General features: G+C 36.6%; 1 protein-coding gene across 10 annotated transcripts in view; it reads left to right on the forward strand.

The window, feature by feature from the left end:
• The window catches only part of Tanc2 (tetratricopeptide repeat, ankyrin repeat and coiled-coil containing 2), a 469,601-nt gene that overhangs the window by 364,808 nt on the left and 87,511 nt on the right, over positions 1-17,282 (forward strand). For all 10 annotated transcript variants that reach the window (XM_013067044.3, XM_013067047.3, XM_013067048.3 and 7 more), the window contains 2 exons: positions 3,824-3,957; positions 15,608-15,839. In XM_013067044.3, coding sequence (XP_012922498.1) covers positions 3,824-3,957; positions 15,608-15,839 — 366 coding nt within the window. The remainder of the gene's footprint in view (positions 1-3,823; positions 3,958-15,607; positions 15,840-17,282) is intronic.

Below are 17,282 nucleotides of genomic sequence, written 5' to 3' on the forward strand. Positions count from 1 at the left end.
GCCGCCTGCTGCGCAAGCTGAAGGACCCAAGTTCGATCCCCGGTACCAAAAAAAAAAAAAGAATAGCTCTTGATGGTTGAAAAGACAGCTATTTCAGTGTTTTCCTTTGAGTGCTTAAATAACACACTAAACTTTTTAATCCCAGTAGTCTCAAAGGTGAGCTGTTTTAGTGTGTCTAAAAGAAAATCAGATAGCTAATAGTCTCTGTGACTTCTTTGTATATCACTGTTGCAGATAGCAGAGTAATAGAATCATGCATGACAGGAGATAAATCCCAACCAGGGGCAAGAACTGCTTTCTCAGAAAGCAAAGGTAACTGTGTGACCCCAACAAGCCTGGGAGAGCAAGAGTTAATAGAGAAATAGCCCATGTGCTCCCCGAAGTGATATTTCTTTCTCAGGTTTTTGAGACAGAATCTTGCTATGTAGTTAAGGCTGGCCTCAAACTTGCAGACCCTCCTGCCTCAGCCTCCTGAGCACTGGGATTATAGTCATGCACCATCACACCCAGCTCCAGAGATTCTTTTAAAGTAGTTCATTAAATTACTCTCTAACACTTATTACTGTTCATCTCCCAAGAATATCAAAGCATTGGGGTACTCCCAATTCAAAAGATATGCATCTGCTGTTAAGACTGTTGATTCAGCCTGATACTTAATTTTCAAACCTTGAAAAGGAGTGGTGGTAAATAGAGTCTATGGTGATAGAGCTATCAGAATTACACAAAACCATGATTGCCTATTACAAAATGATTCTTGTGGCAATCTGTTGGTAAAATGATTAGAATGTCAAACGACATTCTACCACTCTAATCTTAAGAAGCAATAGTCCTTAAAGAGCCACGAATGCAAGCTATTTTTTAGCTTACATCTGTCGTTATTTGAGCTAGCACTAAAAGTGCTACTTGAAGCAGCAGAAATTTTTCCATGAATGAGTAAGAATGATGTCAGAGGTTGGCTTAATTTTTTAGAGTTTAACTTGTATTAAACTTGGATAGCTTTCCTAATCCTCTGTCATTGATACCAGTGATATAATTGTAATAATAATGAAAATAAGCAGAAAGTTATGGAACTTTTGATTTATCTGTCTGTGCATCATCTGTTATTCTTTCTTCTGCCTTCTCCACACTGAACAGCACTGCTACAGGTGATGTGAGCAGTTAGGCCTGCAGTACTTCATTGCCTGTCCTTCCTTTCATAGGTACCTCCCTCAGCCTGCTCCTCTTTGTCATTTCCCTGGGCAGGTGCAGAAAAGCTTCAAGGTATGCACTAGCCTATTATCCTGCTTCCTGCCTACTTTCCCAAATCTGAGTCACCCCTCATTCTCTGCAATGTCACCCACCTACCCACAAACCACATAAACCCAAAGAACAAAAACATTTTGTGGAAATAGACCCATTGTGTAATTCAGACATTATTACAGTAACTGTAGGTATACTCAGTACAGTAGTTAGGGAAGTTCTAATACAAGACTATATTTTTTCTACCACTAAAATCTTCCAATGTGGTTACTTGGATTTGACATTTGTTAACAGCTGCCAAGCCCAGAAAGAGTTGCTAAGTAACTCTTTCCCTACTCTGCTCATTTCAGAAGTCTCTTTGCCATTTGCTGTACACACTGACTACCACTTACCTATCAGCTCATTTCTACTGTTCTCTGAATACCAAATAGAAACTGAGACACTTGGACAAAAAAAGAAGGGCATCCCTAAAAGGGAATAGCTGAAATAAAGAGTATTTGGAAAGTAATTACCCAAAAAATCAAATTCCAGACAAAAGGGAATTGAGTGACGGGAGAGAAATGAGCAGCAGAAGTAATACAGTGACAGACAAATCACTGAACTTAACCTCAACTCAAGATGTCATGCATGTCTTCAGACTTGTTTACCTGCCATCTCCTGTACCCACCATCCTACAGTTATTCAGAACTATTCAGTTGTATGGAAGACATCTAAATTCACTCTTAGTGGTAGGCAGTTAAATGAAGGCTGCCTTCCTCTATTCCTTCTTTTCAATAGCTAATTGTCATCAAATATTCACAGATATTTATTTTAGTATTTAGTATCTTTTAAGTATGATCTTATTCTGAAATATAGCCTGTAATTTTAGCAATAAGAAAGCATTTTCTAAATACCAGGAACAAATGGAATTTTTAAAAATATTATGGAGCCTCAGGAGGCTGAGGCAGAAGGATCATAGATTCAAGGCCAGCTTGGGTAACATAGAAAGACCCCCATCTTAAAAAATCAAATTTAAAAAGTCATATGGAGCCATAATTTACAACCCATACAACTCGCCCATTTAAAGTGTTCAATTCATTATTTTTAGTATAATCATAAGGTTATATAGCAGTGCTCATCTAATTTTAAAACATTTTTATCCCACTGAAAGAAACCCATGCTTCTTACTAGGTAAATCCCTGTTTTCCTTGTAATGCCCTACCTCAAGCCTTAGGAAACCCCTAGTTGACTTTCTGTCTCTGGAATTCCCTATGCTGGGCATTTCATATAAATAGAGTTATACACTGTATGTGTCTTCCATCCCAATCCCCCAGTGCTGGGGCTTGAACCCAGTGCTTGACACTGAGCTACATCCTCAATCCCAGGCTTGTTTTTTTGAAACAGGATCTGGCTGTGTCACTAAGTTGTCATGCTGGGCTCAAATTTTCAATCCCCTTGCCTCAGCCTCCCAGAGTACAGGGATTACCAGCATGTGCCATCACACCCAGATATGTAGTCTTTTTGACTGACTTCTTTGGTTTAGCATATAATTTTCAGGGATCATCTGTGGTATAGTGTCAGGAGCCATTCTGTATAATTTTGGGGAAAAAAACATTTCACAATTAAATTATGATTAGGGCTGTATGAGGCCCAGTCTTATTGCCTGTGGGCCAGCTGTGGCATGCCAAAACATAACTCCATTTTGCTTCCTGTCCCAGCTGAGGCCTCAGTGGTCTCGTGATGCTGTGACACTCAAAGGCAAGAAAGATTACATCAGCTGAAGACATCCTGGTTCTTTGAGAACTGAGTATTAACACAAAAACAGAAAGGTTTCACCGGGGAAAGAACAAATTTCTTATCAGCTTAACTCATCCCACCTGCTGTTGTAAGAACTTTTTTTTGTTTTTGTTTTTGTTTTTGTTTTTGTTTGCTCATCTTACTGTCCTAATCAACATAAGCTCCTCATGGACCTAAGCTCCTCATCAGCATAAAATCCTTATAGGATTGCCACCAGCCTCCTAGACATCATATACTTCCTCCAGTTATAAGATCCTCATCAATTTAGGATTATTGCCACCCTCTGAGTCATTTGATACTCCCCTATGAGCCCAATAAATAATGCCAAGCTCAGAGTGCCTTTGTCTTTGCTGTCTGTAGCAGCACTGATCATGCCCAAGACCCAGCCTTTTCTCTGAGTCTCGTTTCCTGTCTTTATTCTCTAATTAGCCTTGCACTGTTGTGGCTCACAGGATACCAGGAGCCACTACAGAGGTTCTAGTAATGTCCCTTTTTCCATTCCCTATAGTATAGGCATGTATGAGTGTCTCATTTTTATTTATTACTACAAGTAGTAGTTCATTGTATGGCTGTCTCACAGTTTATTCATCAGCTAATGAATATTTATTTCTAGTTTTGGCTATTTTGAGTCAGACTTCTCTGAACATTTGTGTATAAATTTTTCTGTGGACATGTGTTTTTGTTTCTCTTGGGTGTATAGCTAGGAGGGGAATTGCTGGGTCATACAAAAAATGAAATTTAACTAACCTCCCCTTTATTTCAGAGTTTTATGGTTATCTGATGCAAACATTTCATCTTTTTAATCCAGATATAGATGCCAACAGAGAGCTCCCACTCACACAGCCAACTTCAGCCCACTCATCCATCACCAGTGGAAGCTGCCCAGGAACCCCAGAAATGCGCAGGCGGCAAGAGGAGGCTATGAGAAGACTGGCCTCACAGGTACAGTAGGATTCCCAAGTTGGGGATGTGCTAGTTCCATTTCAGTGTCAAGGCAAATATGGAGACACCCTTGGCAAAGTGAATAAAAATATGTAAAAATATACCATGGAAACATGGAGAAGAGTTTCTGGCTGTTTGGGTTTTGGTTTTAACTCTTTAGGGAAAAAAAATACTTTATTATAATGGGATCAGAACCTTGGAGCTGGAGAGACTCTTAGAAATAAGGTCTTAATGAATAGATTAAGGAAGTTGAGACTCAAAGAAGTTGTATGGTTTACCCAAGATTACAGAATAAGTTATCAATATTTTTAAATTTCTATTCCTATCTCAAAACTCTTAGTTATATTATACTGTCCATGATATTTTTTGTTTGGGTTGAAAATCCCTTTTTTCCTCAAAGTAATGTGCACATAGAAAATCAAGTAATACTCAGAACCAGCAATTTACTTCCTCTGCTTAACTCATCTTTATATGCTGCTATAATTTTTCTTATTCCTTTTCATATTATCTCTTGCTTCTTATTGTAAATAAGTATAGCTCTTTGACCTTCCTCCATCATCCCAATTCAGTTATATCATAATACATGGCTGAATCACTACTCTAGCATTTTCAGTATTAATACCATGCAATCATGGTTCACTCTTGAGCCAAGAATAACATTTCCTTCGTGAGCAAATTATCTCCTTCCCGGCATTTATATAAAATGCCTCGCTTTAAAATGTGCTTATTTTTCTTCAAACCTTTGGCTAAGTTATTCCATAATCCTTAATATAGCTTTATGAAATGCCACTTTCTACACTTATCAATTACATTTTCTTTTCCCTAGATAAAATCCATCTTGTAAATAAATCTATTTACACCTGGAGATAGGATATGTTCAAGTTTACACTACACATTGTACAAGAAATGTCCCTATAGGTTAAAATTTAATATTATCCCAATAAATTCACTACATATTACAGTTTGTATTGTGGAAGCATAGAACAGAAGCCAACAATCTTGCCTCTCACTATAAGAAACTAGTAAGCAGACATTAATTTTTTTCCATATCTTTTTTATTAGTGCATATTGGTTATTGTCTTAAGTCACTTTCCTCATTCCTGGGACAAAATATCCAACACCCGGAACTTAAAGGAGGAGAGATTTATTTTGGCTCACAATTTAGTCCATAGCTGGCCAGCTCCAAAGCAGGAAGGCATGGTGGAAAGGCCTGGGCAGAGGGAAGTTGCTCATGTCATGGCAGCCAGGAAGAAGAGAAAAAAGGGAGGAACCAGGAAGAGAGATACACCCTACCAAGCCTCTGATCCATGTCTTCAGACCAGGCCCCACCTCCTAGCCTCACATTAAGCTGTAGCACCCCCGTGATCCAGTCCTCTTCCAGAAGCCCCACTGATGAGCACATGAGGCTGTTGGAAGATATCTAAATATAGACTGTAACAGTTATACAGATTAATGGGTTTCATTTTGGCAGATTTGTATGTCACATACTTTAATCATTCTTCCCTCCCCTGTAGTTCCTCTTGCCCTACCCTTACCCTAATTTTATATTTAGGTGGGGCTCAATGCATATATTTTAATCATATCCATGCCTCCATTATCTACCTTTACACCACAGTCCCCCTCTTCCTTATCAGACATTAACTTTTTAAATGAGATTTTTAAATCAGTATTTTGATGCAGTAACCCAGTATAAAACTTTTTTAGGACTTCTTCTTGTAGTTCTTTGTGTCAGTTCTGATATATCAGTAATTACCATTGGTATTTCATAGTATTCTTGCTACTACTTATCTGCTAACTAATAGAGAACTCTGAAGAGTTTTTGTAACTCTAAAGCAATTTTATTTGTTGAAGAAACACTTTACACTTGAAGTATAATAGGTTTTATTAGGTCAGCATCACTCAAGTGAATATCCAGTCAACATTGCATATTTCTTTGTTCTTTTAGGGAGGTGGATGTTGAGACAGCATCTCGCTATGGACTTTAGACTTGCTTTGAATTCAAGGCAGTCCTCCTGCCTCAGCCTCCAGAGTGCTGGGATTATAGGGGTTCATAGCCACACCCAGACTTTGTTTATTTCTGAAATATGATTCAGAGTAGAGAGATACAGGAATCTCATTCAGGGACCCTTCCTAGATATGTGAATTCAATCATAATAACAGTAGTTTTCTAGGTTTTGGATCTGTTACCACCATGTCTTCATGCATTATTTGCATGACAAGGAGATAATGCCTTCTATTTACTGAGGACTTAATAAGTGTTGGGGCTCAGTATCGTATTTTTTTGTTATCTCATCTCTTCATTCTTATCTTAATCCTTTGAGGTAGTCATTATTATCCCCATTGCAAGTAAGGAAACTATAGCTTCAGTGATTTTAAATGGCAGAGCTAGGATTCAAAGCAAATATTTTCCTCTGTAAATGACTACTGTTATTATTCTCATTCTGTAAACAAGGAATCAGAGTCTTCAAAAATAATTAGCTTGCCTGAAAATCTAAGTCAAGATTTAAAACAAGACAGGCAGGCTCCAGAGCCTATGCTTTTGGCTAGTACTGACTCTCTAGTGTGATGGGAAGGATTTTTATTTAGTGTGCTTTTAGAAAAATCTATCAATCATTGAGTGAGACCTCAAAGCAGGAAAATTTTACTAGCCTAAAGTTCTTCAAATAAAGGTTTTTATGCAACTTGCAGCTCCTGTCACATTAGGCAAGTTGTCACTGACTTAGTCCTTAGAGTAAGAAGCTAATGCATATAAAGTAAGCTAACTAGAGAAACCAGCTAATTTGAAGAAGTATCACAGACTGAATGCAAAGGTTTTTTTCCTCCCAAAGAAATTAATGTAAGAAAAAAGAGAAATGTCATTCTTGCCAAGACACTAGTACTATACCATATCAGGGACATGTCAGATGATCATAGTTCTTGAGGTTGTTGCTGCTACTGTTAAAAACTATCAGCCAAAGAAGTAATTTTTTTCAGCAATCCTCTAATATGGAGCATGTTAAACATAGTATATAGATAGAAGCTAGACACCTGTGCACATGCATGGAGAGAGGTAAGAAGGGAGACAAAATATTAAACAACAGTGAATTATAAAATTTAATTTATGTTGCTATGGCTATTTTTCAAAGATTTACATTTAGGAGATACGAGATTTAAACTCACATAATGTTGTATATAATTTTTCTGGGGCTTTTCTACTCTGAAGTTTTATAGTCAGATCCAGATAGCGTTTACATTCAGGATACTAGATATGGAAAAACAACCTTGTTATGTATTCATGAAGACCAGTGTCTTTAAATATGCCTCTTCCACTAGGATGAGTCAGTGTTTAAATGTTCTCCACTATATCTCCAACTCTTCATGCAATGCTTGGCATATAAGTATTTGTTAAATGAATGAATTCTAAACTCTTCTCCATATTGAAGTCTGAGTGATCTTTCCAAAGCGTATATTGATTTATGCTACTTAAAACCAGCAAATGAGCTAGGTGTGGTGGCACATGCCTGTAATCCAACCACTCAGAAGGCTGAGGCAGGAAAATCGTTGTGAGTCTGAGACCAGCCTGGGGTATATAGTCAACTCAAGGCCAGCCTGAACTAGTGATACTCTGTCTTAAAAAATAAATAAAAAGAGAAACAAAGAAAGAAAAAACAGCAAATGTCTTCTTGTTGCATTTGAATAAAATCAAAACTCCCTTCTTAAAACATCACACAGGGACTGGGGGTGTAGCTCAAGGGTAGTGTTGCCAAGGATACACAAGGCGGCCAGGGATTTAGCTCAGTGGTTTTGCCGCCTGCTGTGCAAGTGCAAGGACCCGAGTTCGATCCCTGGTCCGGAAAAAAAAAGAAAAAAGAAAAAAAAAGGATACACAAGGCCCAGGGTTTGATCACCAGTACTGGAAAAAAAAAAATAGTAAATGGAATATCATATGAACTATAATGAAAGGGTCTTTGATTTTTGTATATCTAGTCCCAGGCTAAATATTTAGACCAGTCAATTCTTTATGTGTGGGACTAAGAAAATGTCAAGTGTTGTTCTGTATGATGTAGAATGTTAAAAATGTTGTTGACCTTTAACCATTACCCATGGCATTTTCTCAACCCCCAATCATGATAATTGAAAATGTTTCTAAATATTCTCAGGGGAGCAAAACCATATTCCTCCCAGTTGAAAACCCACCGTACCCCACTTACATTAGCCACACTAAAATTGATTTTAGTTCCTTGAAAGTACAAATCTATGTCTTGCCTTAGGGCCTTTGTACATGCTCTTTTCATCTTGTCTCTACCTGGAACAGTGCTACCCCCATACTCACTCCTCATCCTTCATATCTCAGCTTAAATATTGATTGCTTTTTGGTTTTTTGAGACAGGATCTCCCTATGTAGTTCAGGCTGGCCTTAAACTCACCATGTAGCCTAGGCTGGCCTCAAACTCGCAGTGATCCTCCTGTCTCAGCCTCCCAAGTGCTAAGATTACAGGCAGGTGCTACCATGCCTAGCTAATAGTGCTTTTTCTGAGAAGCCTTCTCTGGCTCTCCTCAGTTACCTTAAGGTGTCCCAGCTTTCTATTTTTCCAGCACCCTATATTTCTTCTTTCATAATACTTCTCTCATTATTATTATTGTTGAATTGCCTGTCTTTCCTGCTTAACTGTGAAAGACAGACAGGGATTATATTTCTAGAACCTTAGCACAAAGCCTAGCATACACTGGAAGTTTTAATATTTGTGAATGGATATAAATATCAGTATTTTCTATTATGAAATTTTCAACCATTTAGTTAAGTGCTTATTTGTAATAATGGTTTTCAACCAACTTATTATGCAAATCAATAAAGTTCTTGTTCTCCAGAAATGAATCTTGATAGTCTAGAATTCTACCAGACTATTCTCTGAAATAGAGTTTACAAACTATGAATTAAATGTCCTAAGCCTGTTCCTTTTGCACCAGCTCTAATTTTATAGGAATCCAGATGAAGTACATTAGTCACTTTCTTTTTTTTTTTTTCCCCAGCACCTGGGATTGAACTCAGGACCACACTTGCAAGGCAGGTGCGGTGCCACTGAGCTAAATCCCCAGCCCTTAGTCACTTTCTTTTAAGATTTGTACTTGATATTGGCCGTAACTTCCTTTGGCTCAAGTAATCAGTAATCTGTAATTGAATAGTGTCAGTATATGGGATATAGCTGTTTAGGCCTAGAAGTATAACAAAGCTAAGCATTACTCTGAGATCTGCTGCAGCTAATTAAACACCAAGGCTCTGACCATGCAATACTGAAGTACCCTATAAAGCCTCTATTATCAAAACATTGTGGTACTGATGTATGAATAAAGGAATAAACTAGTGGAATAAAATGGAAAATTCAGAATTAGTCCCGAATATATGTGGATAGGTAGTATATGACAAAGCCATTATCTCAGGTCACAGGAGAGAAGATAGACTTTTTAATTAAATGGTGCTGGGATGACTAACAAAAGATAGATAAATGAATCTTTACCTCACACCATGCATAAGAATAAGCTCCAAATGGTTTGAAATCTAAATATAAAAAATGAAATGATACAAAAACAATGAAATCATACAAATAAATAATAATAGAAAATATGAGCGATTTTCTCTTTAACCCTGGTGAAGGGAAAAAACTTTTTAACTAATATCTAAATCTAGAGGAATAGAAGAAAAGATTGAGAAATTTAACTTAATAAAACTTTTAAATGTTACATGACAATAAAACATTAGAAACAAAGCGAAGAAGACAACTTTAAAATTAAGACAAAATATTCAAAACATACCCTGAAATCACATGTAACAAAAACAAAAATAGACAAATGAGATGACATCAAACTAAAAAGCTTTTGCATAACAAAGGAAATAACAGTGTGAAAAGACAACACACAGAATGGGAGAAAATATTTGTAAACTATACATCTGATAAGGTATTGGTTAATATCCAGACTATATAAGGAATTTAACTATATAGCAAGAAAACATCTTGATTAAAAAATGGATAAAGGGGGCCAGGGATTTAGCTCAGTGGTTTCGCCGCCTGCTGTCCAAGCACAAGGACCCAAGTTCAATCCCCGGTACCAAAAGAAAAAAAAGGATAAAGGGGGCCCGAGATTTAGCTCAGTGGCACTGTGCCTGCCTCGCAAGTGCAAGTTCCTGAGTTCGATCCCCAGTACAAAAAAAAAAAAAAAAAAAATGGATAAAAGACCTTGCTATAAGTGGATTCTGGAATGCCCCCTAAAAGCCATTGTGTTAAAGGCTGAGTCCTTAGCTTGGTGCTGTTTTGGTAGTAGAAACATAAAGAGCTGAGACCTAGTGAGAGCTCTTCCACACTTTGAGGGTGTTCCTGTAAAGGGGATAATAAAACCATCCCTTCATCTTTTTCTTTTTTTCCCTTGGCCATGAGGTAAGCGATTTTGTCTCACTGAGCACCTTTGTCATGATGTGCTGCTGCCTTGCCACAGGCCCAAAACGATAGGCCTATCATTTGTAGTCTAAAACTGAGGCAGCTTCAAAACAAACAAATAAAAACCAACTGTGAGGCAAAATAAGCCTTTTCTCTTTATGAGTTGATCATCTCAGGTATTTGTTACAGTAATATAAAGCTGGCTAACACCGACCTGAAAAGACATTTCTTAAAGGAAGACATGCAATTGGCCAAAAAATACATGAAAAATACTCATTGGGGAGCATAGGAGCTAATGACTAAAGCTGAACAAATTGAACAACAGAATAAATATAGAGTATTGAATCACAGTCAATAAAATGAAATGTCCATACTTATTAAATAAATAAGGAAGAGGGGACAGTTTTTTCTTCCAGTAGGATTCTAATTAACAAATGTAGAAAGAAAGAGGAAAATAGAAAATCATTGCTGAGCAAATAGACAGAAGTAATTGTTACCAACAAGATACTCTAATGAATGCTAAAGTTAATGGACAAAAGTTTGAGGTGAAACAATTTGCATCTTCTCAAAAACATCTCCCCTAAGATACTTAACTACAGAGGGAAAGACAGATAGCAACTTTACACTAAAGAAACCTGACAGAACCTTAATTTCAACTAAGTGAACAAGATCATCTTCACTAGTAACAAGACATGTCAACATCAAGAACGCCATGATACAATTCACTAAGGATACAACACTGTTTTTGTGGTATTTTTGATTTAAAAAAAAATGTCTTAGCCAGGCATAATGGTACATGGCTGTCCTATAATCCCAACACTCGTAGGCTGAGGCAGGAGAATCACAAATTTGAGAGTCACTTGGTCAACTTAGTAACTTAGCAAGACTCTGTCTCAAAATTTTAAAAATAATAATAATAAAAGAGCCAGGGATATAGTCCAGTGTGAAGGCCCTGGGTTGACTCCCCAGTACTTCCTGAAAAAAAGTTTCAGATCATCAGAAAATATCAGACAAACACAAATTGATAGACATTAATGAAAGTACTGACCATACCTTTGAAAATATCAAGGTTGTGGAAAACAATGACAAGATCTCTTATAGACAAAAGAAGACTAAGGAGAAATAACTGAATGACCTGGATAGATGGTCCTGGATAGAATCCTGGACAGGAAAGGATATAGTGGGAAAAACTAAAATTTGAATAGTATCTTTGGGTAATATTGTACCTATGTTAATTTACTGGTTTTGATAATTTGCTGTGGTCATGTAAAATGCTAATACTAAAGGAAGCTAGGTGAGGGATAAATGGAAACTATATACTGCTTCTGCAATATTTCTCTAAGCCTAAAATTTTCAAAGTAAAAAGTTCAAAAATAAATAAAATTCCTACTTTCCCCCCTCAAAAAAAAGTCAAGACTCCAAATTGGAAAATTACTGAGACAGAACCCAAGCCTGGAAGCTATTCTTAGCTTCCAGTCTCACAGTAAAGGTAAGAATTAGAATTGAGGGACAAAAGAAAGGGAAGAGAAAGTAATTATTCACAGTGAGCCTCCAAGTCCCTTGAAATACTAAAAACCAGACATAGGAGTTGAAAGGTCATACTGACTAGAAAATCATTCAGAGGGTAGTGACAGAGAAGACACTCATAAACAGAATGATGAAAAGGAGACATGGATTGTTTAAGAGTATGGCAACAGACCTGAAGGAAGGGCAGTTGCAACTCTAGAATTTAAATGATACAAATGCTAGCCATTATGTAAACTAGATTTTTCTGTTCAAATTCCAGATATTCAAAACTGTGGGGAGTGGGATGTAACTGGGGATTTAACCCAAGCGTACTATACCACTAAGCTACATTCTCAGCTCTTTTTTTTTTTTATTTTGAGACAAACTCTCCCTAAGTTCCCTAAATTCGCCTTGAATTTGTAATCCACCTGCCTCAGCCTCCTGAGTAGCTGGGTTTCTTTAATGTGAGATTCACAATCCCATCACAGATAGTTGAAGCAGAAAATGGTCTGTAGTGTATGAAGCACTTCAACTTCTAACAGAACCCTGTCAGGTTTGCTGCCACTCCGTCCCTTTGATGAGCTTTATAATAAATGTTATCATGTCTTAGATGCAGCATTAAATCAAAAGGTTTTATGCACAAGGTTATACTGACCTCCAGTCTTTTATCTATGTAGCCTACCAGTAGTTTGTTTCTTCCCTCACAGGAATAAGGTAAAATTTACCTACTGTCTTCTTCCAAATAATTAATGCAACTTTAGTCAATGTCAGATATAGTTTGTATAAAATTGTTTTAATAAACAGTTTAGAGATTTAACATAAGGAAAATGAGATGTAAACAACTAATATAAGTAGCTAAAAATGAAATTTAAATCTAAACACTTGATTAGCTAATTGAGAATATTACAGAATTATTGCTAAAGTAGGTGTGAAAATGATATTTCAGTTATGTGTAAAGAAAGAGTCTTTATCTTTTAGAAATAAATATTGGGACTGGAAGGTGTAGCTCAGTGGCAGAACACTACCCTAGCATACTTAAGGCCGTGGGTTCCATCCCAAGCAGCACACAAATGAAATAGAGAAAGAAAGTGGGGCATGGTGGGGGAGACTGGATATTTATAGATGAAATTATGTGATATCTGGGACTTGTTTCATTATATTCCAATAGGGAAGAAGAGTAGAAATAGAAAAGAGAGGGCAGGAGAATGGGGAAAAAATAAGAACCAAGATGGATTATGTAAAGGTGCAAATTTCCAATGATGAATGTCATTATATCGTATACCTTAAATGTACCAATATAATTAATTAAAAAAAGAAATAGAAAGGAGAAATGAAAAAATGAGTTTTGATAGTTGTAGCTGGATGACACAAACATGAATATTGTCCTATTATCTCTGCTTATATATATTTTTCATAATAAAAAGTTAAAGGAAATTGAGAGCAAAATATTGAAATTTAGACAAATCATTTTGAGAAATACAAATTCACCAAGGAGAACTGTTTTACATGTTGATTTATTGGGGTGGGGATAGGCTAACTCTAAACCATTTCCGAGAAATTGTAAAAATAGTGACTATGTATGGTTGGATATGATAACTTCCACAAAGCTGTAGGGGGTGCTTTATAAATCTGTTACTAAGCACTGATACAGTAAGAGACTGAAGGAAAAAAATCTACATTCCCCCACTCATTTCTTGTTTTTATACATAGGAATATTTTGGATAATATCAAAGACAATTTTTGGAAAGTGCCAAATGTTTTTGACAGATTGTGTATACATATATACTACAAACTACTTTGAAAGGTCTAAGTAAATAACCATTTTTAAGCCACATCACAGATCTCTGAGAGATGTTGAATGGTTTTTCTACCTGAAGTCTGCGAAAGAAGCAAGACTTTATATTTGGAATGCCAAAGACATATTTAAAATTAAGAGAGGCAACCCCAGAAGCTGCATCATCAACATTGACCTTGTTAAATGAAACCTCATTCAGCCAAGTACAGATTATTTTTAACGAGATCAGTAAAAGAATTAATTTTCTATATTGCAAAATTTTTCTTTTTAAAATGATGTGCCATTACTTTAGGTAAAGGGTAAATTACAGCAGATTTGCTGAGCTGTGCTTATGTATGGGACCCTGACGTATGGGACCAGTTGAAATAATATATGATGGAACTTTATATTGATTCAGAGGTTTGCGTTTGCTTTTTTATCATGTGATGATTTGACAGTAACCACTGACATTCACTGTTTATTGAGAGGATAGATCAATTGATGACAAAGTTTCTCTTAGGTTCCTTACCATTTTTCAGATAGGTATAAGGCAATCACTAGTCTACCTAAAGAAAAAGAGGTTTTTTTTACAAAAATGCAACTTTTTATTTCATTATCCATATTATGCTCAGACTTCATTGCTTTATTACCATCAGTTTCTATCTTCAGCTTTATGTATCATTTCCTGAATTGTTTGATTTTTTTTGTTTATGATTCAGGTATTTTAAAACTATTGACATTTCCAGCATGTGTTAAAGAGCTAGGATGATGATACTCAGAGATCAGGAATCTTTTCCAAAGCAGAACTCTAGAAGATGACTGTTGTCTGAGAGATGACTGAAGAGCTGGAGTCCAGTAGTATATTCATGAGTGGCACTAGCACAAGTTTCAGTTGCCTATAGATTCAAAACTAATAGCTGAACAGGAGTATGTGACACTTTAGGGTGATGATGAGTGAAGAGAAGAGTGGATGTGATGGTAACTGCAATATCAACTGACATTACTGCTCACTTACTCTGTGCCAAACCTCAATGCCAAATTCTTTCCGTACATCTAGCTGAATCTTTCTTGCCAGTGTTGTCTTTTCTGGGTAGTAATGAGCAAGACTGGCTAGATTAAAATCGCTGCTGTGCTTGCTCTTGAACCAAAGGGATCAACAAAAAGATAAGGAGTGAACTCTGTGCAAATTCAGACAAACAAAAAAACTACAAGTTCTAGTCAGATAGGACAGCCCTTGGGTGTTATTTAGACTCAGATTTTCTGAGTTCTTTGAATTTAAGACCTGCACCTAGCAAAAAAACTCACCCCATACTGGGCATGGTGGCACATGCCCATAATCCCAGCACTCAGAGGCTGAGACCAGAAGATCACTGTGCATTCAAGGCCAGCCTGGGCAACACATCGAGACCCTGTCTCAAAAAACCAAAAAAGAAATCTCACCCTTTTCCTCCTTCCTTTTCTTTAATTTTGACACTGTAATTGGGCTCTCAGAAAATACTTCATGATAATTTTTAAATCAAAGTCATTTTTATAACACAGTTGTAATCAAAAGTGATATGAGCATATGTATTTGTGAAGACAGATGATTGTTTCTGATTAGTTTATTCCTAAAACTTTGTTACAAGATCAGAATCTTTCATATACTGCTCTGTGCTGAATAAATGTCAGTAATATTAATGTACATCTTGAGTCTCAGTCTTCCTATTATAAACCAGAGGGAAATTTCAATTTTTATCTATAAATTTTAATTTTAGCTTATGATATCATATATATATATATACAATAGAAATGTGTCACATTCCTGATCTGACATAAGTTAGGCAATTGAATAAGTAGCTTTGATATTTACTTGAATAAAATTACAAGAAAAAGACAAAATACAGTGTTACAGAATGTTCATATAATAACCATAGCTGTTGCTACTGGTAAGTTTGTTTGCATTTTAATATTTCTTTTGTAGGTGGTTGCTTATCACTATTGTCAAGCAGATAATGCCTATACTTGCCTGGTACCAGAATTTGTCCACAATGTTGCTGCCCTACTCTGCCGCTCACCTCAGCTGACAGCATATCGGGAACAGCTTCTTCGAGAGCCTCACCTGCAAAGCATGCTGAGCCTTCGGTCCTGTGTTCAAGACCCCATGGCTTCCTTCCGGAGAGGAGTCCTGGAGCCCCTAGAGAATCTCCATAAAGGTACAAATGAAAACCAAAGGAGCCCTGGATCACCTGGGTCATGCTATAGAAATGATTATTTTTATCACGTTGCCAAAACTAAATGTTCTATAGCTCATGTTCCACAGGATACAGTTAAGAGATAAAAGATTTTACTTGGAAACAAATTCTTAGAGGAAATATTACTTCTTCCCTTCTTTATAAAAATTTTCATTTTTATTTTTAAATGTAATTCATTTTCCTTGTACATAGTAGAGCTTCCAGTCACTTGTGTGAGGCCCAAAAGATGAAGTAAGTAAAGTGTGACTCCTCCTCAGTGTTAGAGTGTTTTGGTTAGAAACAACCCTGGTCTTTATGTAATATTTTTTATTACCCATACAGCCCTGTATTTATACTAGAAATCACTTAATTGTATACTTTGAGACGTATTTTAGAAGGTAGAAATTTCATAGTATATAAGTTACATATTATTACTTTTTGGGGGGCGGGTACCAGAGATCAAACTCAGGTCCTTGCACTTGCGAGGCAGGTGGCGGAACCCACTGAGCTAAATCCCCAGCCCTATTATTACTACATTATTAAAATGAAACAAAATTGTGGCCGGGGATTTACCTCAGTGGTTCCACCACCTGCCTCGCCAAGTGCAAGGTCCCAAGTTCGATCCCTGGTACCAAAAAAAAAAAAAAAAAAGAAGCAAAATTAAGTGGAATCTAATTCCCACTCATGCTCATGCCTTTCCTCCCATTTTCCTCTGCGGTTCCATCATATGTAGCATAAATACGGCCATCTCCTTAAAGGTAGTGCATGTCTCCATAAGTCTCTATTCTCTGTCCTCTTAACAATGTCAGTGCTAGAAGCCAGAGTATGGATTTTAATAAGCATTAAATTCCTCAATAATCCTGTTTATTCCTGAGATACTTACATACCTCTCTCAAGGGCTTCAAAAGTACTTTAAAGAAAGGTATTTATAATTTCTATAATCCTGAAAGTCATCTTCAAGTATTTCAAGTTCACTGCTGATTTCATAGATATCAGATTCCTCCTTCTTCTCAACTCTGATAATCTCTGGTCCCTGTCTCTACTTCTGTTATATCTTCTTCTACCTATAGCTTGATCATACCTTTTAAACCTTTTAATTGTTTTTGTTGTTGTTGTTTTGTTTTTTGGTGGTTGTTTGTTTGTTTTGGTACTGGGGATAGAACTCAGGACCTTGTGCTTGTGGGGCAGGCAGCAGCACCACTGAGCTGAATCCCTGGCACTTTTAAACCTTTTAAGAATTTGGAATTTTTTCTACAAACATTTTAAGCATATTTCCTGAAAAATCAGTTAATCTCTAAATTCTATGAATTCTGCCTTCATTATGTTTCTTATATTCACTTGTTTCAAATTTGTTCCTACTATTATAACCCCCAAGGATTATTCAGCTACCCATAACATTGTATCTATATTACTACTCATTCCTGG

This window comes from Heterocephalus glaber, unplaced genomic scaffold (assembly GCF_053883595.1).
Source record: "Heterocephalus glaber isolate CG9 unplaced genomic scaffold, H.glaber_assembly_v1.0 deba00001124, whole genome shotgun sequence".
Lineage (NCBI taxonomy): Eukaryota > Metazoa > Chordata > Mammalia > Rodentia > Bathyergidae > Heterocephalus > Heterocephalus glaber.